Source organism: Aspergillus vadensis (genome assembly GCF_003184925.1).
Source record: "Aspergillus vadensis CBS 113365 unplaced genomic scaffold BO88scaffold_5, whole genome shotgun sequence".
Lineage (NCBI taxonomy): Eukaryota > Fungi > Ascomycota > Eurotiomycetes > Eurotiales > Aspergillaceae > Aspergillus > Aspergillus vadensis.
Window position 1 is genome coordinate 1,273,403 of NW_020292043.1, and position 20,703 is coordinate 1,294,105.

General features: G+C 51.1%; 9 protein-coding genes and 1 non-coding gene across 10 annotated transcripts; 6 read left to right on the forward strand and 4 right to left on the reverse strand.

Annotated features, from left to right (window-relative positions):
- The first annotated feature begins 148 nt into the window (after positions 1-148).
- isn1 (IMP 5'-nucleotidase ISN1) lies at positions 149-2,014 on the forward strand. Its single transcript, XM_025704689.1, has 8 exons — positions 149-269; positions 323-333; positions 377-397; positions 452-466; positions 517-664; positions 718-1,512; positions 1,569-1,708; positions 1,759-2,014. Exons 1-8 carry the CDS (start codon positions 245-247, stop codon positions 1,837-1,839), a joined length of 1,236 nt encoding a protein of 411 aa, XP_025565571.1. The 5' UTR covers positions 149-244; the 3' UTR covers positions 1,840-2,014.
- Positions 2,015-2,154: 140 nt separating this feature from the next.
- Positions 2,155-3,474, forward strand: BO88DRAFT_316262 (NAD(P)/FAD-dependent oxidoreductase; the record flags this gene model as incomplete). The annotated part of the gene is made up of 1 exon (XM_025702457.1): positions 2,155-3,474. A coding segment is annotated over one exon (1,320 nt), but the record flags the coding sequence as incomplete, so codon positions are not given.
- A 20-nt stretch (positions 3,475-3,494) lies between these two features.
- On the reverse strand, positions 3,495-6,448 carry BO88DRAFT_403109 (ATP-dependent 6-phosphofructokinase). The gene is made up of 3 exons (XM_025706281.1): positions 5,311-6,448; positions 4,794-5,255; positions 3,495-4,747 (listed from the first exon to the last, which is right to left on the reverse strand). The coding sequence occupies exons 1-3, from the start codon at positions 6,049-6,051 to the stop codon at positions 3,599-3,601; spliced, it is 2,352 nt and encodes a 783-aa protein (XP_025565573.1). The 5' UTR covers positions 6,052-6,448; the 3' UTR covers positions 3,495-3,598.
- A 1,036-nt stretch (positions 6,449-7,484) lies between these two features.
- On the forward strand, positions 7,485-7,557 carry BO88DRAFT_t66. The gene has a single exon. It is a non-coding gene; the product is annotated as a tRNA-Lys (tRNA).
- A 428-nt stretch (positions 7,558-7,985) lies between these two features.
- Positions 7,986-10,323, reverse strand: BO88DRAFT_403110 (uncharacterized protein). Its single transcript, XM_025706282.1, has 6 exons — positions 10,233-10,323; positions 9,769-10,175; positions 9,450-9,725; positions 8,928-9,392; positions 8,769-8,878; positions 7,986-8,716 (listed from the first exon to the last, which is right to left on the reverse strand). Exons 1-6 carry the CDS (start codon positions 10,287-10,289, stop codon positions 8,055-8,057), a joined length of 1,977 nt encoding a protein of 658 aa, XP_025565574.1. The 5' UTR covers positions 10,290-10,323; the 3' UTR covers positions 7,986-8,054.
- A 793-nt stretch (positions 10,324-11,116) lies between these two features.
- On the reverse strand, positions 11,117-12,834 carry BO88DRAFT_442305 (FAD binding oxidoreductase; the record flags this gene model as incomplete). The annotated part of the gene is made up of 3 exons (XM_025709940.1): positions 12,537-12,834; positions 11,323-12,478; positions 11,117-11,268 (listed from the first exon to the last, which is right to left on the reverse strand). The coding sequence occupies exons 1-3, from the start codon at positions 12,672-12,674 to the stop codon at positions 11,117-11,119; spliced, it is 1,446 nt and encodes a 481-aa protein (XP_025565575.1). The 5' UTR covers positions 12,675-12,834.
- Positions 12,835-13,399: 565 nt separating this feature from the next.
- On the forward strand, positions 13,400-15,145 carry BO88DRAFT_478589 (oleate hydratase; the record flags this gene model as incomplete). Its single annotated transcript, XM_025712005.1, has 2 exons — positions 13,400-13,941; positions 13,991-15,145. 2 exons carry the CDS (start codon positions 13,400-13,402, stop codon positions 15,060-15,062), a joined length of 1,614 nt encoding a protein of 537 aa, XP_025565576.1. The 3' UTR covers positions 15,063-15,145.
- Positions 15,146-15,260: 115 nt separating this feature from the next.
- Positions 15,261-15,880, reverse strand: BO88DRAFT_486250 (3CxxC-type zinc finger protein; the record flags this gene model as incomplete). Its single annotated transcript, XM_025712409.1, has 1 exon — positions 15,261-15,880. The coding sequence occupies exon 1, from the start codon at positions 15,774-15,776 to the stop codon at positions 15,261-15,263; it is 516 nt and encodes a 171-aa protein (XP_025565577.1). The 5' UTR covers positions 15,777-15,880.
- Positions 15,881-16,510: 630 nt separating this feature from the next.
- Positions 16,511-18,716, forward strand: BO88DRAFT_361348 (mediator of RNA polymerase II transcription subunit 17). Its single transcript, XM_025703875.1, has 3 exons — positions 16,511-16,823; positions 16,889-17,274; positions 17,325-18,716. The coding sequence occupies exons 1-3, from the start codon at positions 16,552-16,554 to the stop codon at positions 18,593-18,595; spliced, it is 1,929 nt and encodes a 642-aa protein (XP_025565578.1). The 5' UTR covers positions 16,511-16,551; the 3' UTR covers positions 18,596-18,716.
- A 176-nt stretch (positions 18,717-18,892) lies between these two features.
- Positions 18,893-20,589, forward strand: BO88DRAFT_433715 (kinase-like protein). Its single transcript, XM_025709440.1, has 6 exons — positions 18,893-19,204; positions 19,265-19,277; positions 19,354-19,591; positions 19,644-19,945; positions 20,007-20,172; positions 20,234-20,589. Exons 1-6 carry the CDS (start codon positions 18,957-18,959, stop codon positions 20,419-20,421), a joined length of 1,155 nt encoding a protein of 384 aa, XP_025565579.1. The 5' UTR covers positions 18,893-18,956; the 3' UTR covers positions 20,422-20,589.
- The last annotated feature ends 114 nt before the right edge of the window (positions 20,590-20,703 follow it).

Below are 20,703 nucleotides of genomic sequence, written 5' to 3' on the forward strand. Positions count from 1 at the left end.
GGCTGGTAGCCCCGCTGGCCCGGTCAGATGACAAGCACTGTGTCATCCCTATCTCAACTGTTGCTTCTTCTTCTGCTCTCTCCTTGCATGGTTATTTTCCTTTCTTATTTACTCTGTTCTATTCTCATTCATTCATTGACGGCTTTTAAATATCTTGTCGATCCCCCCTCGTTCGTGGTTGTGCCATTGACTCCCTCACCGCCGATCCCAAAGGACAGCTTCCAGCTTTAAGCTTCCCCTCACGATGACTACCCGCTATCGTGTTGAATGTAAGTTGAATTGTCCTTTCAAATCCCATTGACTCATCTAATTACTCTCTCAGATGCTCTCAAGGTAGGCAGTCATCTCTGCTGCCAGTTCATGCTAACTCGCTCAGTCTCACCGTCGAGACCAATTGGTACTTCCTATTCCCTGTTCCTATCAGCATAGGACATGACTAACCAGTTCCCAGATTGAATGGATCAAAGTACGATTCCTTCCAACCATAAATTCACCACTCAATACTAAACAATGTAGGGCCTTCTGGCCGTCCCCTTTGTGCTGCACTCGCAGCCCACCGCCGTCTACAAGGAACACAGTGAGAATCTGATTGCCGTAGCGGCCGACACGCACCAGCGCTATGCGGAGATCTTCCGCGACGTGGAGATGCTCATTCGCGACCACAGTAGCCTTCCCATTCTCTCTTAATATATGGACAATAACAACTGACAAACGCAGTAACCCACCAAGAAGACGACGCCCCGGGGAAATCCAAGCTCAAACTACTAGTCCCCACCGTAGGCACCTTCTTCACCCCCTTATACCTCGTCGACGCCTTCCGCCACCAAGACGCCCAGCGCTTTATCAGCCGACGACGCTTCGTGGCCCCTTCTTTTAACGACATCCGTCTCATCCTCAACTCAGCCCAACTCCTCGGTCTGGCCCGCACCACCGGCGTCGACCTCGTCACTTTCGACGGAGATGTCACTCTCTACGACGATGGCGCCTGTCTGACGGACGACAATCCCGTAATTCTGCGCATCATGCGCCTCCTCCTACAAGGACAGAAAGTCGGCATCGTCACCGCGGCGGGCTACACCGACGCGGCGAAGTACTACGAGCGACTCAAGGGATTGCTGGATGCGATGTACGAGTCAACCGAAATGACGGACGCTCAGCGCGCCGGACTGGTCGTCATGGGCGGAGAGAGCAACTTTCTGTTCCGGTATGACCATGCCTCCCCCTCAAAGTTGAGTTATGTACCCCGTGAAGAATGGCTATTGGAGGAGATGAAGACATGGCAGGAGGGGGATATCACGCAGCTGTTGGATATCGCCGAGTCATCGTTGCGCGCGTGTGCGAGTAATTTGAATCTGCCGGTCGCGGTGTTGCGCAAAGATCGCGCGGTCGGAGTGTATCCCACGGAAAGAGGGAGGATCAGTCGCGAGCAGTTGGAGGAGACGGTGTTGGTGGTGCAGAATACCGTCGAGCGGTCGGAGGTGGGGGCTAGATTGCCATTTTGTGCTTTTAACGGTATACTTTCCCCCTCTGCTTTTTACGTAGGTGATGTTATACTGATGCCTATTCAGGCGGCAATGATGTGTTTGTGGATATTGGTGATAAGTCATGGGGTGTGCGCGCGTGTCAGCGCTACTTTGGGGGGATCGAGCCGGCGCGGACGCTGCATGTTGGCGATCAGTTTTTGTCGGCGGGTGCGAATGATTTCAAGGTATTCCCTATTCCTTATAATGAAAGTAAGGTGGATGCTAATAATGACAGGCCCGACTGGCATCGACGACAGCGTGGATCGCAAGTCCCGCCGAGACAGTGCAGCTCCTGGACGAGCTGCAAGGGATATAATCAGGGTATTTAAATATGAATTAGTTAGTTAAGATGATGTGAGAGTAAGAAAATAGTTAATCTTACTCCATCGGCACCATACCAATAGTTAGTTGAGTTGTGCAGATCGCCCGGGCGCTTATCAAGCAGCGGGAATGTCTGACAAACTTTCCACAGTATAAGAATCCACTAGTAGTAGCCACTACTACTTTAATCTACTTTAATCCTAAGTATTTATTTACCTCCATCTTTTCCATACACCACCACCACCCCAATTACCTAATTAATTATTCTGGTATACCACAACCCACAATGACCAATCCCGAAAGTACATCAACAATAACAATCCCCATCATCGGCGCCTCCATCGCCGGCCTCACCACCGCCCACTCCCTCCTCTCGCACTTCACCACACCCAACAGTACTACCACCAACAACAACAAGGGCCCAAAAATAAAAATCCTCCTCATCAACCCCACCCCCAATTTCTACTGGGCCATCGCAGCCCCGCGCATCCTCACCAAACCAACTGCGTTCACAGAGTCCCAATACCTCATCCCGATCGCCGATGGATTCGCAAAATATTCTCCGGATGTCTTCGAATTCATCCTAGGACGGGCAACATCGCTCGATTTCGAGAACAAAGTACTGAATGTTGAGGAATGCACCGACCCTAAGACATTGAGGGAAATCAAATATGATTACCTGGTTATCGCATCGGGGAGTACACCCTCTGCTTCTTCAACGGAAACATTATTCCCTGGTGAAGATAAAGATGGTAAAAATGGGGAGATATACCCCTTCAAACTATCCCCCACATCTACCACCACAATCACAGAGGCGATTAAATCCGCCCAGACCACCATCTCCACCGCAAAAAGAATCACTATCATCGGGGCAGGTCCCATCGGGGTAGAAATCGCGGGTGAATTGGGTGATCTCATCACACCCTCTTCCTCCTCTCCCTCCTCTTCCTCCGAAGGAGAATCGAAGAAAGAAATAACCCTCATCTCATCCACCCCGCGCATTCTCCCGACCCTAAAACCCTCCGCCAGCGAGACAGCCACATCCCTCCTTACTAACAAAGGCGTGCGCGTTCTCACAGATCGGAAGGTTATTTCTGTGTCTTCTTCTTCGAGGGATAATGGAGCGGGGTATGAACTCAAGCTCAACAATGGGGAGACGCTCGAGACGGATATCTATATCCCGGCTATTGGTGTCCTGCCTAATAGTTCTTATATACCCCGCGAAGTACTTGATGAACGGGGCTGGGTGAGGGTTGATTCGGAGTTGAAAGTGGAGGGTGTGGAGGGGGTGTATGCGGCGGGGGATATTACCACTCATACGCAGAAGTTGTCGTTCAAGGCGGATGAGATGGCTGGGGTGGTGGTGGGGAATTTGGTGGATGATATTAATAATATTAATATTAATGGTGTTGGGAATGGAGGTAAGGGGAGGGGATGGTGGAGGAGGGGATGTGGTGCAGGTGGGAGGAAGACGTATGATGAAGGGAACGATGTGATGATGCTGGTTCCTGTTGGTAGTTCTGGGGGTACAGGGCAGGCGTTTGGGTGGGTGTTGGTCAGTTTTATGGTGTGGTTGGCTAAGGGGAGGGATTATTTCATTTGGAAGGCTAAGGGGTATGTGTTCAAATAGACTACCTTTACTGTGTACTGCTATTATTCAAATGTTACTTTGTATTGTACTTAATCGGTATGCTCATAACCTTTCATCATCATAGCCTGACTCTATGTCTAGGCGTTTATCGCTGCTTACTGCGCTAAACATTCTCGTAGCAACTCCACGTCGCATTGTTCACACTCGCCCGGCCAGACAGAATGTTCACCGTGTCCTGCAGCTCCAGCCAGAACTCCGTCTTGGGCCGGCGGCGAGCCCAATCCGTCTCGGTCGCTTCCAGTCCGTTTTCTCCGCCCATCGGCGAGAACAACACCTGCGAGCCCTTGATGCCAATGACCGACGCAGACAACTCATCAGCAGCGATCTCATCCGCAGACTTGCCTGCATAGCTCTCCAGGTGCAGCATACACTTGGTGGCCATCCGCAGCGCGCGGATACGGTCCATCGGCGACGGCTTGCCACCCTGCTGGAAGTGTCCCGGCACCGCCGCACGGCTCTCAAAGCGTCCCTTGGCCTCCTCCTTGATCATGTCGGCCACCACCTGCGTCGTGTACGTGCTGGACGCGCACTCGTTGCGCAGGATAATCTTACCCGCGCGGTTCGCTCCCTTGTCGCGCGCAAAGTTGTCACGCAGGAAGTCGATGTCGCGGGCCAGCATCTTAATGTCGATGCCCTCCTCGGGAATGTACACGGCCACCGCGCCCACGGACAGACCAGCCGTCGTGGCGATGTAACCCGACTTGCCACCCTGTGTCTCGATGACGAACACACGGCGACGAGAAGACGAGGCCGACTGGCGGATGGCGTCGCAGAAGTCGATGAGTGTGTTAAGGCAGGTGTCGCTACCCAGCGAGTATTCTGTGCCCGGCACGTTGTTGGAAATAGTCGCCGGCAGCACGGTCATGGGGATCTTGAACTCGGGGTACTTCTCGCGCGCCTGGCGAAGCTGGCTGACGGCAGTGAACGCCTCGAATCCACCCACCACGAACAGCGCGTCGAAGCCGAACTTCTTGAAGCTCTTGGCCGTCGTCGCGAGGTCATCGCCGGGCAGACCACGGTTGGTACCGATATCCGAACCACCCTCGTTGACCCAGCTGTCCGATTCCTGCCAAGCCACCTCGCGCACAGAGCAGATGGGAGTGTCATCATAGTGCCGGCAGAGGCCGGGGAAACCGTTGTGAATAGCCAGGGGGGTGTGGCCGCGAGTCAGGCAGTAGGCAACGGCGGCGCGGGTAGCCTGGTTCATACCACCGGCGGGGGCGCCAACGTGGATAATACCGATGCGCATTCTCTGCGCGCTGTTAGCTCAGTACCCAACGACTTCCAATGTGACATACCTTGTTCTCTGGGAGGAGCAGCTTCGGGTGGTCGGGCGTGGAGGTGTTAATGTATGAGTAGTGGTACTCCTTGAATTCCGAATCACGGAGGGCCATAGCTTCGGCGAACTCCTTGTTCTGGATGTGCTTGGTGACCGTCTTGGTGTGCTGTACAGCGTCCATCAACGGCATGCGCAGGATCTTGTTCTCGCGGATGGTGATGACCGGGGACGGGGCCCCGGGCTGCATGTCCAGCACCGCGCGGACAGCCTCAACACCCTGCAACGTGGACAGCCAGCGGTCGTAGGCACAGGCGGCACCACCTCTCTGAGTGTGACCCAACACAGTCACACGGGTATCCAGGTTCAACCGCTCCGTCAGAATATCCTTAATCTTCGAGCTCGAAATCTTGTTGAGATGGCGATCCTGGGCACCTTCGGCGACGATGACGATCGTCCTGCGCTTTCCACGCTCCTTTCTGTTCTGCAGGAAGTTAGCGATGCCCCGAGAGCTCTTCACGAGTCTTCGATCTACCCACCTTGGTGATGATAGCACACATGTCATCCTCCCATCCGTCCTTGGGCGGCATTTCGGGCACGAACAGCCAGTCGGCACCGGTACTGATAGCGGACATCAAGGCCAGCCAACCGCAGTGACGACCCATGACCTCAATGACGAATCCACGCTGGTGGGAAAAGGCAGTATCGAAGACATCGTCGACGGCGTCACAAATACGAGTGAGGGAGGAGTAGCAACCGATGGTAGCGTCGGTGCCGGACATGTCGTTATCGATCGAACCCACCAACCCGACGATGTTCAGAATCTGGTATGGCTTGACCTGCTCTTCGGTCAATTCGCCCGTCTCGACCAATTCCTTCAACAGACCGGGCCATTCGGAACGGAACAGGTCGGCACCAGTCAAACTGCCATCACCACCACAGACGACGAGGGCGTCAATGCCACGCAGGACCATGTTCTTGGCAGCGCGCAGACGACCGGGGCGCTCACGGAAGGTCATGCAGCGGGCGGAACCGATCAAGGTACCACCGCGGGACAACCAGCCGCGGACATCCTCCCAGTGAAGCTGACGGATCATGTCGCCGCCATTGACGAGACCCTCGTAACCTTCGTAGACGGCGAAGGCCTCACAGTCGGAGTGGATGGCCATCCGGACGACCGCCCGGACGACACCGTTCATACCGGGAGCATCGCCACCAGAGGTCAAGACACCGATACGGCGTCTCTTGGGCGGCTGCACGGGAGCTTGGGGAGGAGCCATCGTGCGATGGGATTATGTGGGGGGAGGGTGTTCAGCAATTGTTCGGGGTGAGCAACAGCTGAACAAGAAGGTTTTTAAAAAACAAAAGCTGGAGAAGAAAGAATGGAGTAATGGAGAGAAGAGGAGAGGCAAAGAGATAACTTGTGTTTGAAAGGGTGGGGGAGAAGAGCAGCGCAGGTGCCGGTGAGAAAAAGCGGGTGTGGGCAACCAGTACGTCACTGACTCCGGCCGTCACTGCCCCGCTATACAAATACCTTTATTATTTGTTCCTTTTGTAACAAAAGCAAACTAACTGCCCACCACGGGGTGAAAATTCCCTGGTCTGCAGGTGAATGGGCTAGATGCTGTTCGAATGCCGATCGGGCGGATGACCTTGCTGCACGCTGCAATGGGGAGATGCTACTCCAGTAACAATAATTCATAGCAGGGAATGTTCTTCCTCCGGCCATTTCCTCTTTCAGTCTGCAAGAGCACACCTGATGTCACCGCCTCTGCTCGATTAGGACTAGTGCGGGACAATTCACGTGATATTTGGGTTAGGGCCCGTGCTGCACGTGATAGCTGTACACGCTAGTCCCAATCAAGCAGACACGCCCCTAATCCCTTGTCGCTGATTGAACAATGCTACAAGCTATACAGTACTTATCTGGGTATTGTTAAGGGAGACAGGTGGCATGATAAAGACTCTTGCTGCTTCTTTCATCTCACCTCACTACCCCTGCAAAGAGTTGGGTGCATGCTATCTGGGCATCTACTCAAGCATGATGTTACGCTGAAGTACGGACCCCTGTGGTCCACCCCCGATGCCCGGTTTGGCGGTGGAGATATGACAACATAGTCACCTCCAGCTGCAAAGTACCGCTGTACGAGTACTGAATGCAATCATATACTGTGTGCTGTTTCTCATCGATTGCCTGTGCCTTCGAACCGGCGGTACTAAAATTCATAGGCTGGATGCTGCTACACACTCGACAGTGGCACTATCCCGCCGAGACCGTGGTGCAACACTGGTGACACGATTCGTACACAGCAAGTGGCGCGGTGCGTCTCTATCCCTGTCCAAACGACATCCCAGTACAATCAAATCATCTCTCAACGAAATTCCCAGGATCAATGAAAGTCTGGACTATCACAAGATTCATGGCACCACCGTATACACCAGACACGAAGCCTTGGGCAGCATGCAAACGCATCCCTGCCAGCTGACACCCGTCCATGATAACCTGCCATCAGTGCTCTGAGACAAAAGACATGCAACCCAGACATATCTACTAACATTATCTCTAACAACCAGATGCCCATATTTCCACTTCTTGCTGAACCTCCCTGTCCCTGTTGCTATCATGTGAACATTTCCTCTACCATCGCACGAACCACTCAACCTTCCCATCCCGCTCTTATACCCTCTTGACCAAGCAATCTTCAACGAGCAAGCCCGGCTAGCTCAATCGGTAGAGCGTGAGACTCTTAATCTCAAGGCTGCGGGTTCGAGCCCCGCGTTGGGCTTTACTTTTTGCTTTTGAAGGTTTTTTACCTCTCATGGTGTGGTTCGTGATGGGGAAGCATACAATTTTTTTCTGGATCCGAAGCTGTAGTGGATCCACTGGGCCCACCTCTGTCAGACTAGCCAATCATATGGGCCGCTTAGTAGTTACACTCCAAAAAGTGCTCCATAGGAAATGAACCTATGAAGTGCGCAATTTACTGTTTTGGTATTTTCAAACTCTGGAGATGAATGTTCAATTTCTTATGTCTGTATAATATATATAATATCATCGTGGATATGCTTCAGCGCAAAACTAAAATGAGACGATGATAAGCAACACCTCAAGAGTGGTGGGTCTGAACCATTAGTGGTACATGATGATGGTCCTGGCAGTAAACTCCCAATTAGATATATATAATCAATACTAACAACTAGTACTACTAACACTGCGGGATATTCATACATTCATCACCCATCATAGTATACTTCAATCTCACTTCATAGATCCTCATGTTAACTAGGAACCACACCCCGCTTCCTCTTTTGCCAACTTATAAATATCTCCCCCCCTCGGCTCAAACTTCACTCCCCTCGACAGCTTCGACGACAGATACAACCAACCAACCGCATTCCCAACCGTAGTATTCGCATCAGACAGCCTCCTAAACCCCGCTCCTCCCTCCACTGCAGACACCCTATCAACACTAAAAATCCTCAAAATACATCGAGCTATCCCGTCCTCACCCCCCTTGTCAACCAAGATAGCATTCTCCGATTCATGCACGAAAGGAAACAGCTCGGCTTCCCGAACAGCAACAACAGGTGTCCCCTTCTGAATAGCTGTAAGAAGCAACTCAGGGATCCCATGCAAAGTGGATAGCTGAACGAGTGCTCTTGCATTCGTGAGTAGGGCGTTCCACATTTGATCGACGGTTCCGATGGGGACGATGCACACGGATGCAGATAGAGTCGCGCTGCTGTCGATTTGGGACATCGCTGCGTCGTAAAGAATGGTGCTTTCGGGGGTTCGGAATGGACCGCGGTGGCAAATTAGGAGTTTGGGGACTCGGCGGCTCTGATACTCCTGGGTATAGGCGTCGCAGAACCTTTGGTATGCGTGGAGAAGGCAGAGTGTTCCGTCTCCGGGTCGGAATTGGGATAGGTGGAGGATGTATTGCTCTATGTGCAGACATTTTAGTATTGACCAAGGTGGCCGGTTTTGGGGGCTTACCATCTGGATAGCGTATCATGGTCATTTGAAGCGTTCGGCATAACGAGCTGAATTCACGACCGTAGAAACCGATGTCCCAGTCCGTTAGAGTTTTATTTTGACCATCGAGTCTACACTGTATCAGCATGCGTGCAAATCATAAAGGGGTGGAGACAGTACTGGTCAACAGAGAATGACATGTAGCCTACAATCTCCTCCGGAAAAATACGCGGTGCAAGCTCCTTAGGGAGTAGCGACACCACCAAGTCCACGTGGGTTAGCCGTGTTCGGATGAAGTCCCATGCTCGAGACTGCGGGCTATTGGGATCATTCAGTGACTCTTCCTGGGGCTGGAGACTGCTCTCAAATATGACTGGCCGCTCGGGATCTTGTTGCTTGGACAGGAGAGCCAATGTTAAGAGCGGCGCACTATCAATAATCACTACGTCGACGCCTCCCTCCGCACGAGGCCTAAGGGGCCCATTCTCGCACAGCCAGTATCTCCTGGCGTTGGAGTATGCAAAGTCAAGGATCAGTAGCTCATCGTTGATGGTGATATCTGACAGGGGATCACCTAGTCCTTCCAGGGTGTCCTGCATTTTTCGAATGAGGGGAATCATCCCTGGACGTGGCTTCGGCACAAACCTGTAAGAACGATGTAAGAATAACAACTAAAATGGCTCCAGGATATAAGAGTCATACCATTTAACATGAACCCCAAAACTCTCGGTAAACCTTGACAAGGCATGTCTGGTCGGAACATCAGGCTTGCCTTGGCAGGTCATACTGAAGAAGGCGACCTTCACCTTCCTTTCCCTCAGATCCTGGGCAAAATATTGAGCCAAAGACCATGTGTCAGGATCCACCGTCTTCTCATAGTCTTCCGCACTGGCAAGATGTACATGGTAACCTCTGTCGACATCCACTGAGCCATCAAAATTTATATGATTGTGCAGCACATGGCCAATGCCAAAAGAACTACACAAGTCAGCATTGGCAACTACCACCTAGGAATACTAACCGAATGCACTTTCGCACCATTGAATCTGCTCGCTCGTCGAGCTCCTTCTTATGCCATCCGGCAAACGTCGCCAGCTCGCCATGGTCATTATGTTGTCTTTCACGGTCCTTATGGTCCAAAACCAACGGGACAATGTCGAGTTCGCTCCAGAGTCGCGAGCATAGTGACGGACATCTATAGACAAGAGATTGATGCAGAGCTGCGCTAACTATCTTTTCGGTATGCTTTTCCCTGTACCTTTTCAGCTCCGTGATTATGGTGTCGGTTACATAGTCTGAGACATTCGAACCCAGAGCGTGCCAAGTACACACGAGAAAGTCGACCAGATCTGTCAGATTTCGGATAGCAATTGCAACTCTTCCGCTGGAATCATCGCTGATGAGCTCTGTAATGCCAGCGTATATGACCTAGACACTTTGTCAGTATCTCAGAGGTACGTCCCTTTTTGTGGTGGATCATCATACATTTAGTGGCCTTCCTGACCAGGACTCTGCGTCGAAATGCGTGCTAATGGAACTCATTTTTTATGAAGATCAGAACCCTATATTGATTAATTTAATCATGACCGATCATACCCACCATGTAACATCAACAGATCACGATGCTCATATACCCTCTACTATATGAGCTTTTGCCTTCCGGGTTGTTTTCGGGACAACCCTATATGGGCTGTTGTTGCCGAACGCCGGGCCTGGAGCGGGGAAACTTTCGGCGTCCCAGAGGAACAATAGACACCGCCTCTCGCTTTACGCACAAATGACACTATCAGAATTTCTTTTAACTGCATTGTGAACATCGTATGACAAGAGTACAAAATACAGTAGCCAGACCTCTCGTCTGGAAGGAACAGGCGTGTATTATCCGGCCGGCGACGGCATCAACTCGGAAGGTAGGTGTTGGTTCGGCCGAGTAGGGCCTTTATTCATTCTTTGCAACTCTCGAAACGAAGTATGCTCCTAAGATCTATACCTGCTCAACGTGAGAGCACCATACTTCACACTAGGGAGTGAATATGGTTGTAGCATTCCGATAGTTCTTCTCTTCACCTTAGAATGGGCCATATCCACAAATTAACAAGCCCGCGGAGAAACGAACAGGCCTTTCCCAAAGCAGCTACGAATGGACTGAATTTCCAGATCGCCTCGAGGCAAAATACAGACTTTATTACTAACCGGTGTACATGCCCTTTCAGTCATTGGCGAGCCTCTACCTCCTGGGTTGCCTGACATAGCACACAATCGGGCGATTGAAGACCAGCCTTACCGTTCTTTGTGACGATTAAGCAACTTTGTTATTCAATTTCTCACCAGACTAGCACAACCCTCACATGAATGGATCAACTCAGATACTAAGATTTGTCTGTCTGCTCTACATGGGATTTTGCTGGTGCGAGTAGATCATGCCACTTGCGGAATACATTATGTGGATCATACTTCCTCTTCAGCTTCTGTAATCGAGGCAAGTTAGGACCGTACAGTTTCTCGACACTAACGTCATGTCCTACGGACGTTAGCCAGGGAGTTCTTTAAGCACAGCTTTATCATAGCTACTTACCGGCAAGATTGGGACATGCAACACCATGATCATCAGGAATGCCTCGTTGCGCTTCCAAGATTTTGGAGATAATGCTCCGCTGAAGAGCATGCATCTTCGCATCCAGCTCAGAGTCATGCCAGCATAATAAGAGCTTGGCACTGCAATAAGGCCCTCGATTGGCACACGCGGTGTCTTCAACAGGAACCTCCACAGTCTTTTTGTATGGTAAATAATCGAACATCAACACGCTATCTTTCATACGAGGGTACGTATTCATAGCCTCAGCAAACTGATTGTAAAGATCTTGCAAAAGGCTTGTCTCGAGCGGTCGCATGATGTTTGCGCCACTAATGCTTTTGCGGCCTTCTGGCACCGGGTCGACGTTAGCAAATGAATTCATCTCTACATACAACTTCGTGCCAGTATAGTTGTCCAGTGGGTTCATCAGACGGTTCTGATATAGGATGGGATCAAAAAATATTCCGCCGTTATACGCAGACCCGTGGTAGAACACCACAGCCTGCAATACGATTTTCTTTTCATCTCGTGACCATGCGAATCCAAAGTAGAAGCCACTGTTCGGATCCTGACGCCTATCGAACTCGTTTGCAAAGTCGACAAGCATTGGTAGCTTAGTCACATCGTACACTATCATCCCTCCGAAACATTTGTCTCGGACTTTGTGGGCACGGAATACAAACTCAGTAGCAATACCAAAAGCTTGTCCAGCTCCGCGCATCGCCCAGAATAGGTCCTGGTTATCCTCGTTTGATGCTTCAACGATGGTGCCGTCGGCCAGGACCACCTTGACACCCACCAGCTGGTCTGCAATCAGGCCGTACTGCCCTGTTAGCCATCCGGAGCCACCTCCTAATGTTGACCCGCCCACCCCAGCGTGACTGGTCATGGCGCCTACCACAGCTAGCCCGTAAGGAGCAGTTGAATGATTGACCATATCCCAGGTCGCGCCTCCCTGGACACACACCGTCTCAGAGGCAGGGTCTGTCAAGACCTTCCGCATCTTAGCCAAGCTGATTACCACTCCTCCATGCGACGAAGAAGCCCCGGTGGTGGAGTGTCCACCAGCCTCGACCACGAAGTCGATGTGATGCTTCCGGCAGAAGCGGACCACCTCAGCCACCTCTGCTGTGCTTGCTACACGTACAACGGCACCCTGTGCTTGGTCAGAACAGTATTCAAAGGGTCCGGAGGAGAGAGAAGTAGTCACATACAGCTTCTTTTTCGCAAGTGTCACTCCATCGGCGAATGCTTGTTGCATAATCATCGCACCCGATACAGATAACCTCAGCTCTGGTTCCTTGCAATTGCCTCCTCAGTTCCAGCGCACGGGCATATGACAGGAAAGGCATGGCTGAAATTTCGGTCACACGTTATCGGTTGGCTCACTATGCAAGTAATCAAATTGACAAGGGATTTGTAGCCCTGACCATACATCAGGAGTTGGGAACCGATTATCTGCACATTCTTGTTAAGTGCCAACAGACGGTCGCTGTTTTGCTGGTAGATGAGAAGACCTACATAGGTGACATGGAAACGTCTCCAAGCTGGCCACTAGGACATTCAAATCTTCTGCAGTCGTGCAACGTATCAACTGCCTGACGCAAATCATACGATTTGACGGCTTTTTCATGCCGCACCCCCGACGTTCCATTAGACATGGCTGGTTCCGCCATGGATGGCTCTGCCTAGATCACGAACTGCACAACTTTAAGGTTTCCCCAACCGCGGGCCCTTTCCACACGTGGAGGGATCTGCTAGATAGCTCTCCTGGGCTGACGAAAATGGAAGACACCTTCCGGCCAGTAGTCATAAATACCATCCTTTGGGCGCACCGATTATGCTGTTTGTACTCCGGTTTCTCGTGATACTGCATCCCGTCTCATGACAGTCGGTTCATCGTGATGATATCATGACACTGTGGCTTCTGAGCACTCTTTCCCACTGATATCCAAACCGGCTCTGTACATAGTCTACGATTGTACAAGTTATTCTCACGCACACAATAATATCTTGTATCTAGTTCATATCATCGAAAAACGACGACTAAATATAAGAGGTAATCAATATAGCCAACATGAACCGCGGTAACGGATTGAAGCGGGATCCAAAAACCACCCAGGCCTGGCTCATAGGCAGTGGAATTTCATCTCTTGCCGGAGCAGTCCACCTCATCCACGATGCGGGTGTCCCTGCAGCGAATATCCACATCCTCGATGTGCACTCCCACGCAGGTGGCGGCATCAAAAGTTGCGGCGACGCAGAGAACGGCTACGTTCTGTACACTGGAAGCCTGCCTTACTTCCATGATCGATGTGTAGAGCACCTTCTTTCCCTTGTTCCCAGCGCCGACAATCCAAAGCAGTCACTCCTGGACAGCATCAAGGAGTTTGACCGGGCAACTTCCCCCAAGCGGGCCGCGCCAACCCGTCTCATAAAACATGGAGATAAAGGCCCAGAATGCCTCCACTCCAAGCATCTCCAGATTGGACCGAAGTATCGAATGGAACTGATCAAATTGATGCTTGAAAATGAGCGTATGCTCGGAGAGAAAGCCATCCAGGACGTCTTCGATGAAGCATTTTTCAAGACTAACTTTTGGACGCTATGGTCTACTACGTAGGTTGATTATCTATTTGCCTTCTGTTACAAAGCTGATGGTATACAGCTTCGCTATGCAGCCATGGCACAGCCTGGCAGAGTTCAGAAGATGTCTATGTAAACATCTGGCTGAAATTGAGCGCCTAAATGACGTGAAAGCTTTGGATCGAACCCAGTATACGATCTACGAGTCGGTTGTTATGCCAATCGAATCATATTTGAAATCGCAGGGAGTCGACTTCCACTTCAACGCAAAGGTCACAAGCCTGCAGATGAACCCGAAAGAGGCCCAGACTACCGTCTCCGGGATCATCCTCAAAGATAACGGCGAACAGAAGACCATCGACGTGAGGCCCGAAGACCTTGTCATGGTTACCCTTGGATCAACAACTTCTGCAACCGAGAGGGGATCGAACGACAAGGCCCCGAATCCCGTACCCCAGCATAGCAAAGAGTTCCTGGATGATGACTGGGGCCTGTGGATCGACCTGATGCAGGCCTCTACGGATTATGGAAACCCGTTCAACTTCCACAACAACGTTGACCAGTCGACTCTGGAGTCTTTCACAGTCACCCTCCGCAACAGCGACTTTATGGAACGCTACGAGAAACTAACCAACAACAAGCCCGGCACGGGGGCTCTGCTTTCCTTCTCCGATAGCAACTGGGGCCTGAGTATCAGCGTTCCGCGCCAGCCCGTGTGCTCTGACCAGCCCTCCTCCGTCGATGTATTCTGGGGCTATGGATTGCATCCCGAGAAGACTGGAAACTTTGTCCACAAGCCCATGTGTCATTGTTCCGGCAAGGAGATTCTGACCGAGGTGCTATCCCAGCTAGGAATGCCAGTGGATGACATACTCCCGAACTCGATCACGAAGCCTGTTCTGATGCCCATGGCCACGGCACCACTGATGCCCCGTCGTCATGACTTCCGCCCTGAAGTCATGCCTTCCCAGAGCAAGAACCTGGCTTTGGTGGGACAGTATGTTGAGATTCAGGATGATACGACTTTGAGTATGGAGTATAGCGTGCGCGGTGCCCAGATGGCTGTGTTCTCAGCTATGAAGCTGAACAAGCATCCTCCTAAGATTGAACGACATCTCTTGTTATCTGTTTTTGATTTGCTCGGGGGTGCTTAGTCGATACCTTTCTGATTCCGGATTAGTGAAGTACATGTTTATCGCTGTATTGCTTCATCATCACTGCGCACTCTGTACCCAAGCAAACTGTACCATGACTGTCATTGCAAATATCGCTCAATATCCCATGCTCCTACTTATGTGACATAACACCAGACTGACCAAATACAAAATCCCATTACCAATTAAACTCCCCTATCAATTATCATCCCCATCCTCCGCAAACGAACACCTCCCAGCCCTACACCCCTCACATAACTCCCTATTATGCGGCTTAGTCCTCTTCCTCTCATCATACACAGGTCTCTCCACATCAACCCCATACCACTTCTTCATGCGATACGCGATTCTCTCCGCATAGCTAACCTCATCCAGAAACGGCCGACTGAGCGAATTACACTTCTTACAACGCTGATGATACACCCGTGCATTGTACTCGTCCTCTGGGTACAGCCTGATCGTAATGGCGATCTTCTTGCTCGTCCAGCCGGTTGACGTGCACGAGTCGTTCGAGCAGACGAACCGGCCCATGATGTTCGTGTCGTATTCTTTTTTGCTGCTGCTGGCGTCGTCGAAGGGGTGGAATGTCAGCGAGGTAATTGGGAGGGAGGAGCTCAGGTGGTTGAGGACGTCGCTGTGTAGGGCTGGGTACATGGACCAGCGGTTGCGGGGGAGGTTGGATTTGCGGTTGGATTTGGATTTGCGGGAGGGCATGTTGAATGGGTGTAGCTTCTGGTGTGTGTATGGAGGTGATGACTGCTGATGAGATTTTCGAAGAGATGTTCAGGTTGATGGAGACTCAGAATCTGGTTTTCGTGAAGCTCTCTTCAACTGTATGTACTGATAGGATCAGGCAGAAGCGGGGTATCTTGGGTAATTATGAGTAGGCTTGTGATGTGCTTGAATCGCATGTGTGTTCCACCTATAGGTATCTCTCTCCGGCTGTGTAGTAGCGGGGTAGCCTTGTTTCGCATATGATTGGTCTGATCATAGTCTGTTTTGGTCCAATTTATATACATAATAATATGGAACAACATAGAGCATTGAGAAATAACATATGGAAGGTGTTGCTGTTCACAGATTAGATCTACTGAAGCAACTTAGGATAGTATTTCTCCATCGAGTTGGCTCTCGCTGGTGCCACTGTCACCATTTATGCTTTTTGGAGAGTGGCCTGAGCAATGTATAGACAATAAGAGCTATCAGATCCTTCTCGGGCTATATCAAATTCTATGCAGATGACCTGCTGATGGTGCATGAAGCAACTGAGACCCTGAAGTAAAATATATCCAGACACTATACAATAAGGGTTTCTTCCTGAGGCATAAACGCAGACCCACTGTTTACACCAGTTCGTATCTGGACTAGCCCCAGCTCCAGAGCAGTCACGTGCCTCCTATCAGCAATGCGATCATCCGTCACCATCACTCCATTATCAAACAACAATACACCCTCAACTCAACCTGCCCTCCGGCAGCGGACCACAATCATGGCCGACTCCTTCAGCCTCCCTCTGCGTCCACTCACGGAGAAACCCGACCGACCCGACACCCTCCCAATCGAGATCGCCCAAATCAACGCCCGATGGGGATCCTTCCGCGACGTGAACGAAGAGACACTACTTGCCAAGATCGAAGAGGACAAGAACCGGGACCCATGGGAGGAGGAAGACGAGGATGATAAACCCGCCGAGGACGTGGACTCGACCGAACGTCTGGAAACATTGTACAAGCGGCGTGCCGAGATCTTGCAGTTCGCTATGTAAGTAGGTGTCTGCTGTTGACAATAAGTGGGCAATGGAGCTAATTGGTTTGCTGCGGGTGAAGGCAGGCGCATATGGAAGCTCTGTTCGCTTTGGATTTCGTTTCGCTTTTGCTGTCGAAGCATACCCCTCGTCAGGCGGAGACTTCTATGTCGACGTTCTTGAAGCAGGTTGCGCCGCTGGGGTCGTTGAATGCGGAGATCGTGGAGCCGCCGCCGAAGTCGGAGGCCGCTGTGCAGGATGTCAAGACTGTGTCGCGGGGTTGGAGGGCGCAGAACTTCAATGCTGCCGCGAATAAATTGCTCAACTCGGCGACACGGTTGGAAGAAGAGGTCACTTCGGAGACGAAGTACTGGGATGAGGTGCTGGCGGTTAAGGAGAAGGGATGGAAGGTTTGCAGATTGCCTCGCGAGAGAACTGCGCTGGGAGTACAATATGGGTTTTTGGAAGGTAGGATCGCTACGTGCTCGCGGTGGATTTTTGCTAACTGCATTGTATAGCTACGCCTATATTCCGCGACCGGGGTCTTGCTGCTCTACGGAGGGCTGATAATGGAAGCTTAATACTGGATAAGGGACTGGCGCCGCAGAAGACGAGGACGGTTCGAGTGCGTGTGAAACACCGCGGCCAAATTACGGGATGCTCGAAGATGCCGGATCCGATCCCCGATGCGGCTTCGGTTGAGCGCACGATCTTGCAAGCACGCGACACAGTGTACGAGGAGGAGCTATTCCACGAACTGATGCGCGAAGCACGTATCATGGGTAGTCATGGCGTGACGACTCGTCAAAACCTGGTCCGACTGCCGATATCCGAGGACCAAGAGATCCTGTTTGATCTGGTAGATGCCGACCGTGAAACGCCCGACGAAGACAAGATCGAGTCAACAGAACACGACGTCCTTGCCAATGGGCTTTCACATTCCATTCGAATTCTGCTCGCGTATGCACATCGCCAGAACCTGCGACGCAGAACCCAACCGCCGCCCCCGCTCTCCCAGAAACGTCGACATACCCCCGAGTATCAGCTCTTGCGCCCCGTCATGGCGTATCTCCAACATAGCTCGCACGTCCGGTGGCTGGAGTCCTTCATGAATGATATTTATCGGGTTCTCCGCGCGGCAGGAGTCGAGCGTGATTTCCACGCCGTGCCTTTTGCGTCTGTGAGCCTTCCCAAAGTGCAAGCTGTTCCGAAGGTAGAGAGTCTGGTGCAACAGTTCCTGATGCCCTTCGAATCGACGTTTTCCGGCCATTTGATCACCCCACAGAGCTCTTTCCGCGTGAAAATCCGTACCAACCCGGTATCACCGCCTTTTGGTACCCACTACGACATTTCCATTGACCTTCCTCACCATCCCGAAGTGCAGCCTCCCGGTCGGATTGGATTGCAGAATGAAGCAGCCGCAGCTCTCATGCATTTCGTGAAGTTGGACATCGTGTCGGCCATCGCGCTTCAAGGCTCGAAGACGGCCAAAAACACCAAGAAAGAGGGCGCCGAGGGAGATAAGCAATTGACCTGGGAGGCGGCATACCCACACCATGGCGAACTGCTGGCGTTGTCGAATACTGGCCGGAGTAAGAAGCTGAAGATCAGCTTGTCACGGGAGGAATTGAAGGTGGAAACATTCCCGCTTCGAGGACTTGAAGGGTTTGGCCGATCGGGCGCCACCAAGGCACCGAGTTTGCAGTCTCAGACATGGACATCGGACCAGACGCCTTCTAAGCCTGGTTTGATGGAGTTTGTGGCTGAGGTGTCGCGGGAGCAGTCATAAGCAGCTGCCGTCCCGTATGCTGAGCACGTAGGAATATCCCTCAAGATAGAATCGGAGCATGTGTGGCGAACTCCTGGATAGATAGGTGTTGTATGTATTGATAGCCATGATGAAATATTCCAATTATGTAATGGTTTAAACTTCCATGAAACTAACCTACCTGTAATCAGCCTGGATGACCGCCTAAGGGATTCGCAGACGCGGGACGAAGGGATGCTTTCACGTGGTGCATTAGTCTGAACCCATATGCAATGTTCCGGTCATTTAATCCGCAACCACATACACTCTCCCATCCTCCTCATCAGCGTTATGGAGACATTCACCAATTCTCATATCACACACTGTTCTTCCTTACTCCCGGATGATGTCGCTCTTGAGGTTGGTCAGGAGCTCTTTTCGCAGGGCTCCATCTCGTCCCCTATGTTTTCCAACCAGCGGATGGGACACCGTCCCTGTGGCGGAGATACTTGACGAAGAACGGTACGATGAATTCAAGAAGGGGCAATACTATCCCGTGGATATCGGGGATGTTTTTGCCTCCAAGTATCAAGTCGTTGGCAAGCTGGGATTTGGCGTTACTTCAACTGCATGGCTAGCCCGTGATCTCGAGTAAGGGATATCTACCGAGCAGTTCCCATCAGTCTATGAATTCATGAAATGTTAATGCAGACATGGGCCATCGGTATGTGACACTGAAAGTTTATACTCGGGATGAAGACAACGCAGAAGAGTTCCGAATCTAAGATCACTTGAAAGAGCACAAGTCATCCCACCCTGGCTATGCGCACGTGAGAACAGCTCTTGATCTCTTCACCATTCCTCGCAATGGAGGCGATCATCACTGTCTCGTCCAGCAGCCCATGTGGGAGAGCTTTCGTCATCTGCTTTATCGAAATCCCACACATCGCTTTACCGTAGATTTGCTCAAAGCCGGTCTCATGCAGATATTCCTGGCACTAGATTACCTGCACACTGAATGCAAGCTTGTTCATACAGGTATACCAGCCATGTTATTAACGATGGAGATGAATACTGACGATTGAAAAAGATATCAAGAGCGATAATATTCTTCAAGAAATCGCAGACAGCTCAATCCTCGAAGCCTTTACCGAAGCTGAATTGGACAGGCCCTCGCCCCGCAAATCTGTTAATAGCGTACCAGTATATGCTTCGCGGCGTTTCGAACTACCCAAGGTTTTTGGACGCGCAGTATTGAGTGACTTTGGATCTGCAGTACGAGGTGATGAGAAACAAGACCATGATGCCCAGCCGAATGTTTATAGGTCGCCGGAGGTGATGTTAATGACTGAGTGGAGCTATCCCGTTGACGTCTGGAATGTGGGTGTTATGGTACGCTATATTCTCCTTATTTACCACTGTTGTCGTGCAGGTACTAACGCGAATTGATTAGATTTGGGATCTGTTCGAAGGCAAGCATATGTTCAATGGAAACGACCCCGACGGAAAAGGGTACTCTACCCGTGCACATCTGGCAGAGGTGATCGGTCTCATAGGACCTCCCCCGTTAGATATGCTCAATCGTGGAAAACGAAGTCATGAATTCTTTACTGTGGACGGTACGTCACAATTGCGCAACTTGTGTTGTCGAGCGTAAGATACTCACTGAAGGCCGAGCAGGGAAATGGAAGCAGGACATAGCCATACCGCAGACAGGGGGTCTAGAGGCATCAGAACAGTTTCTCGAAGGCAGAAATAAGGAGATGTTTCTGGACTTCATGAGAGGGATACTCCAGTGGCGTCCGGAGGACAGAAAACGGGCAAGAGAGCTCCTCAAGGATCCCTGGCTAAATGAACAGATAGAGTAATGTTCACCATGTGCCACCAGGTTGGAAATATATCAATACTGTACTTCTTCGGAGCCTGTACAGATGGGGGAAACTATCAACCCTGAAACAACCCGACAGTGCCGATACACCCGAACACTAGCGTTTCACCTCCTTATCAACCTGATAAGAGCATCACCACTACTATTTATATTTCCGCAATAGCCGATAGATTGATCCAGATTACTTCGGAAGTATATCCCTTGAATATCTGTATATTAATCCCTCATTCTCATCCCTTTTCGCATATCATATCTATACAGA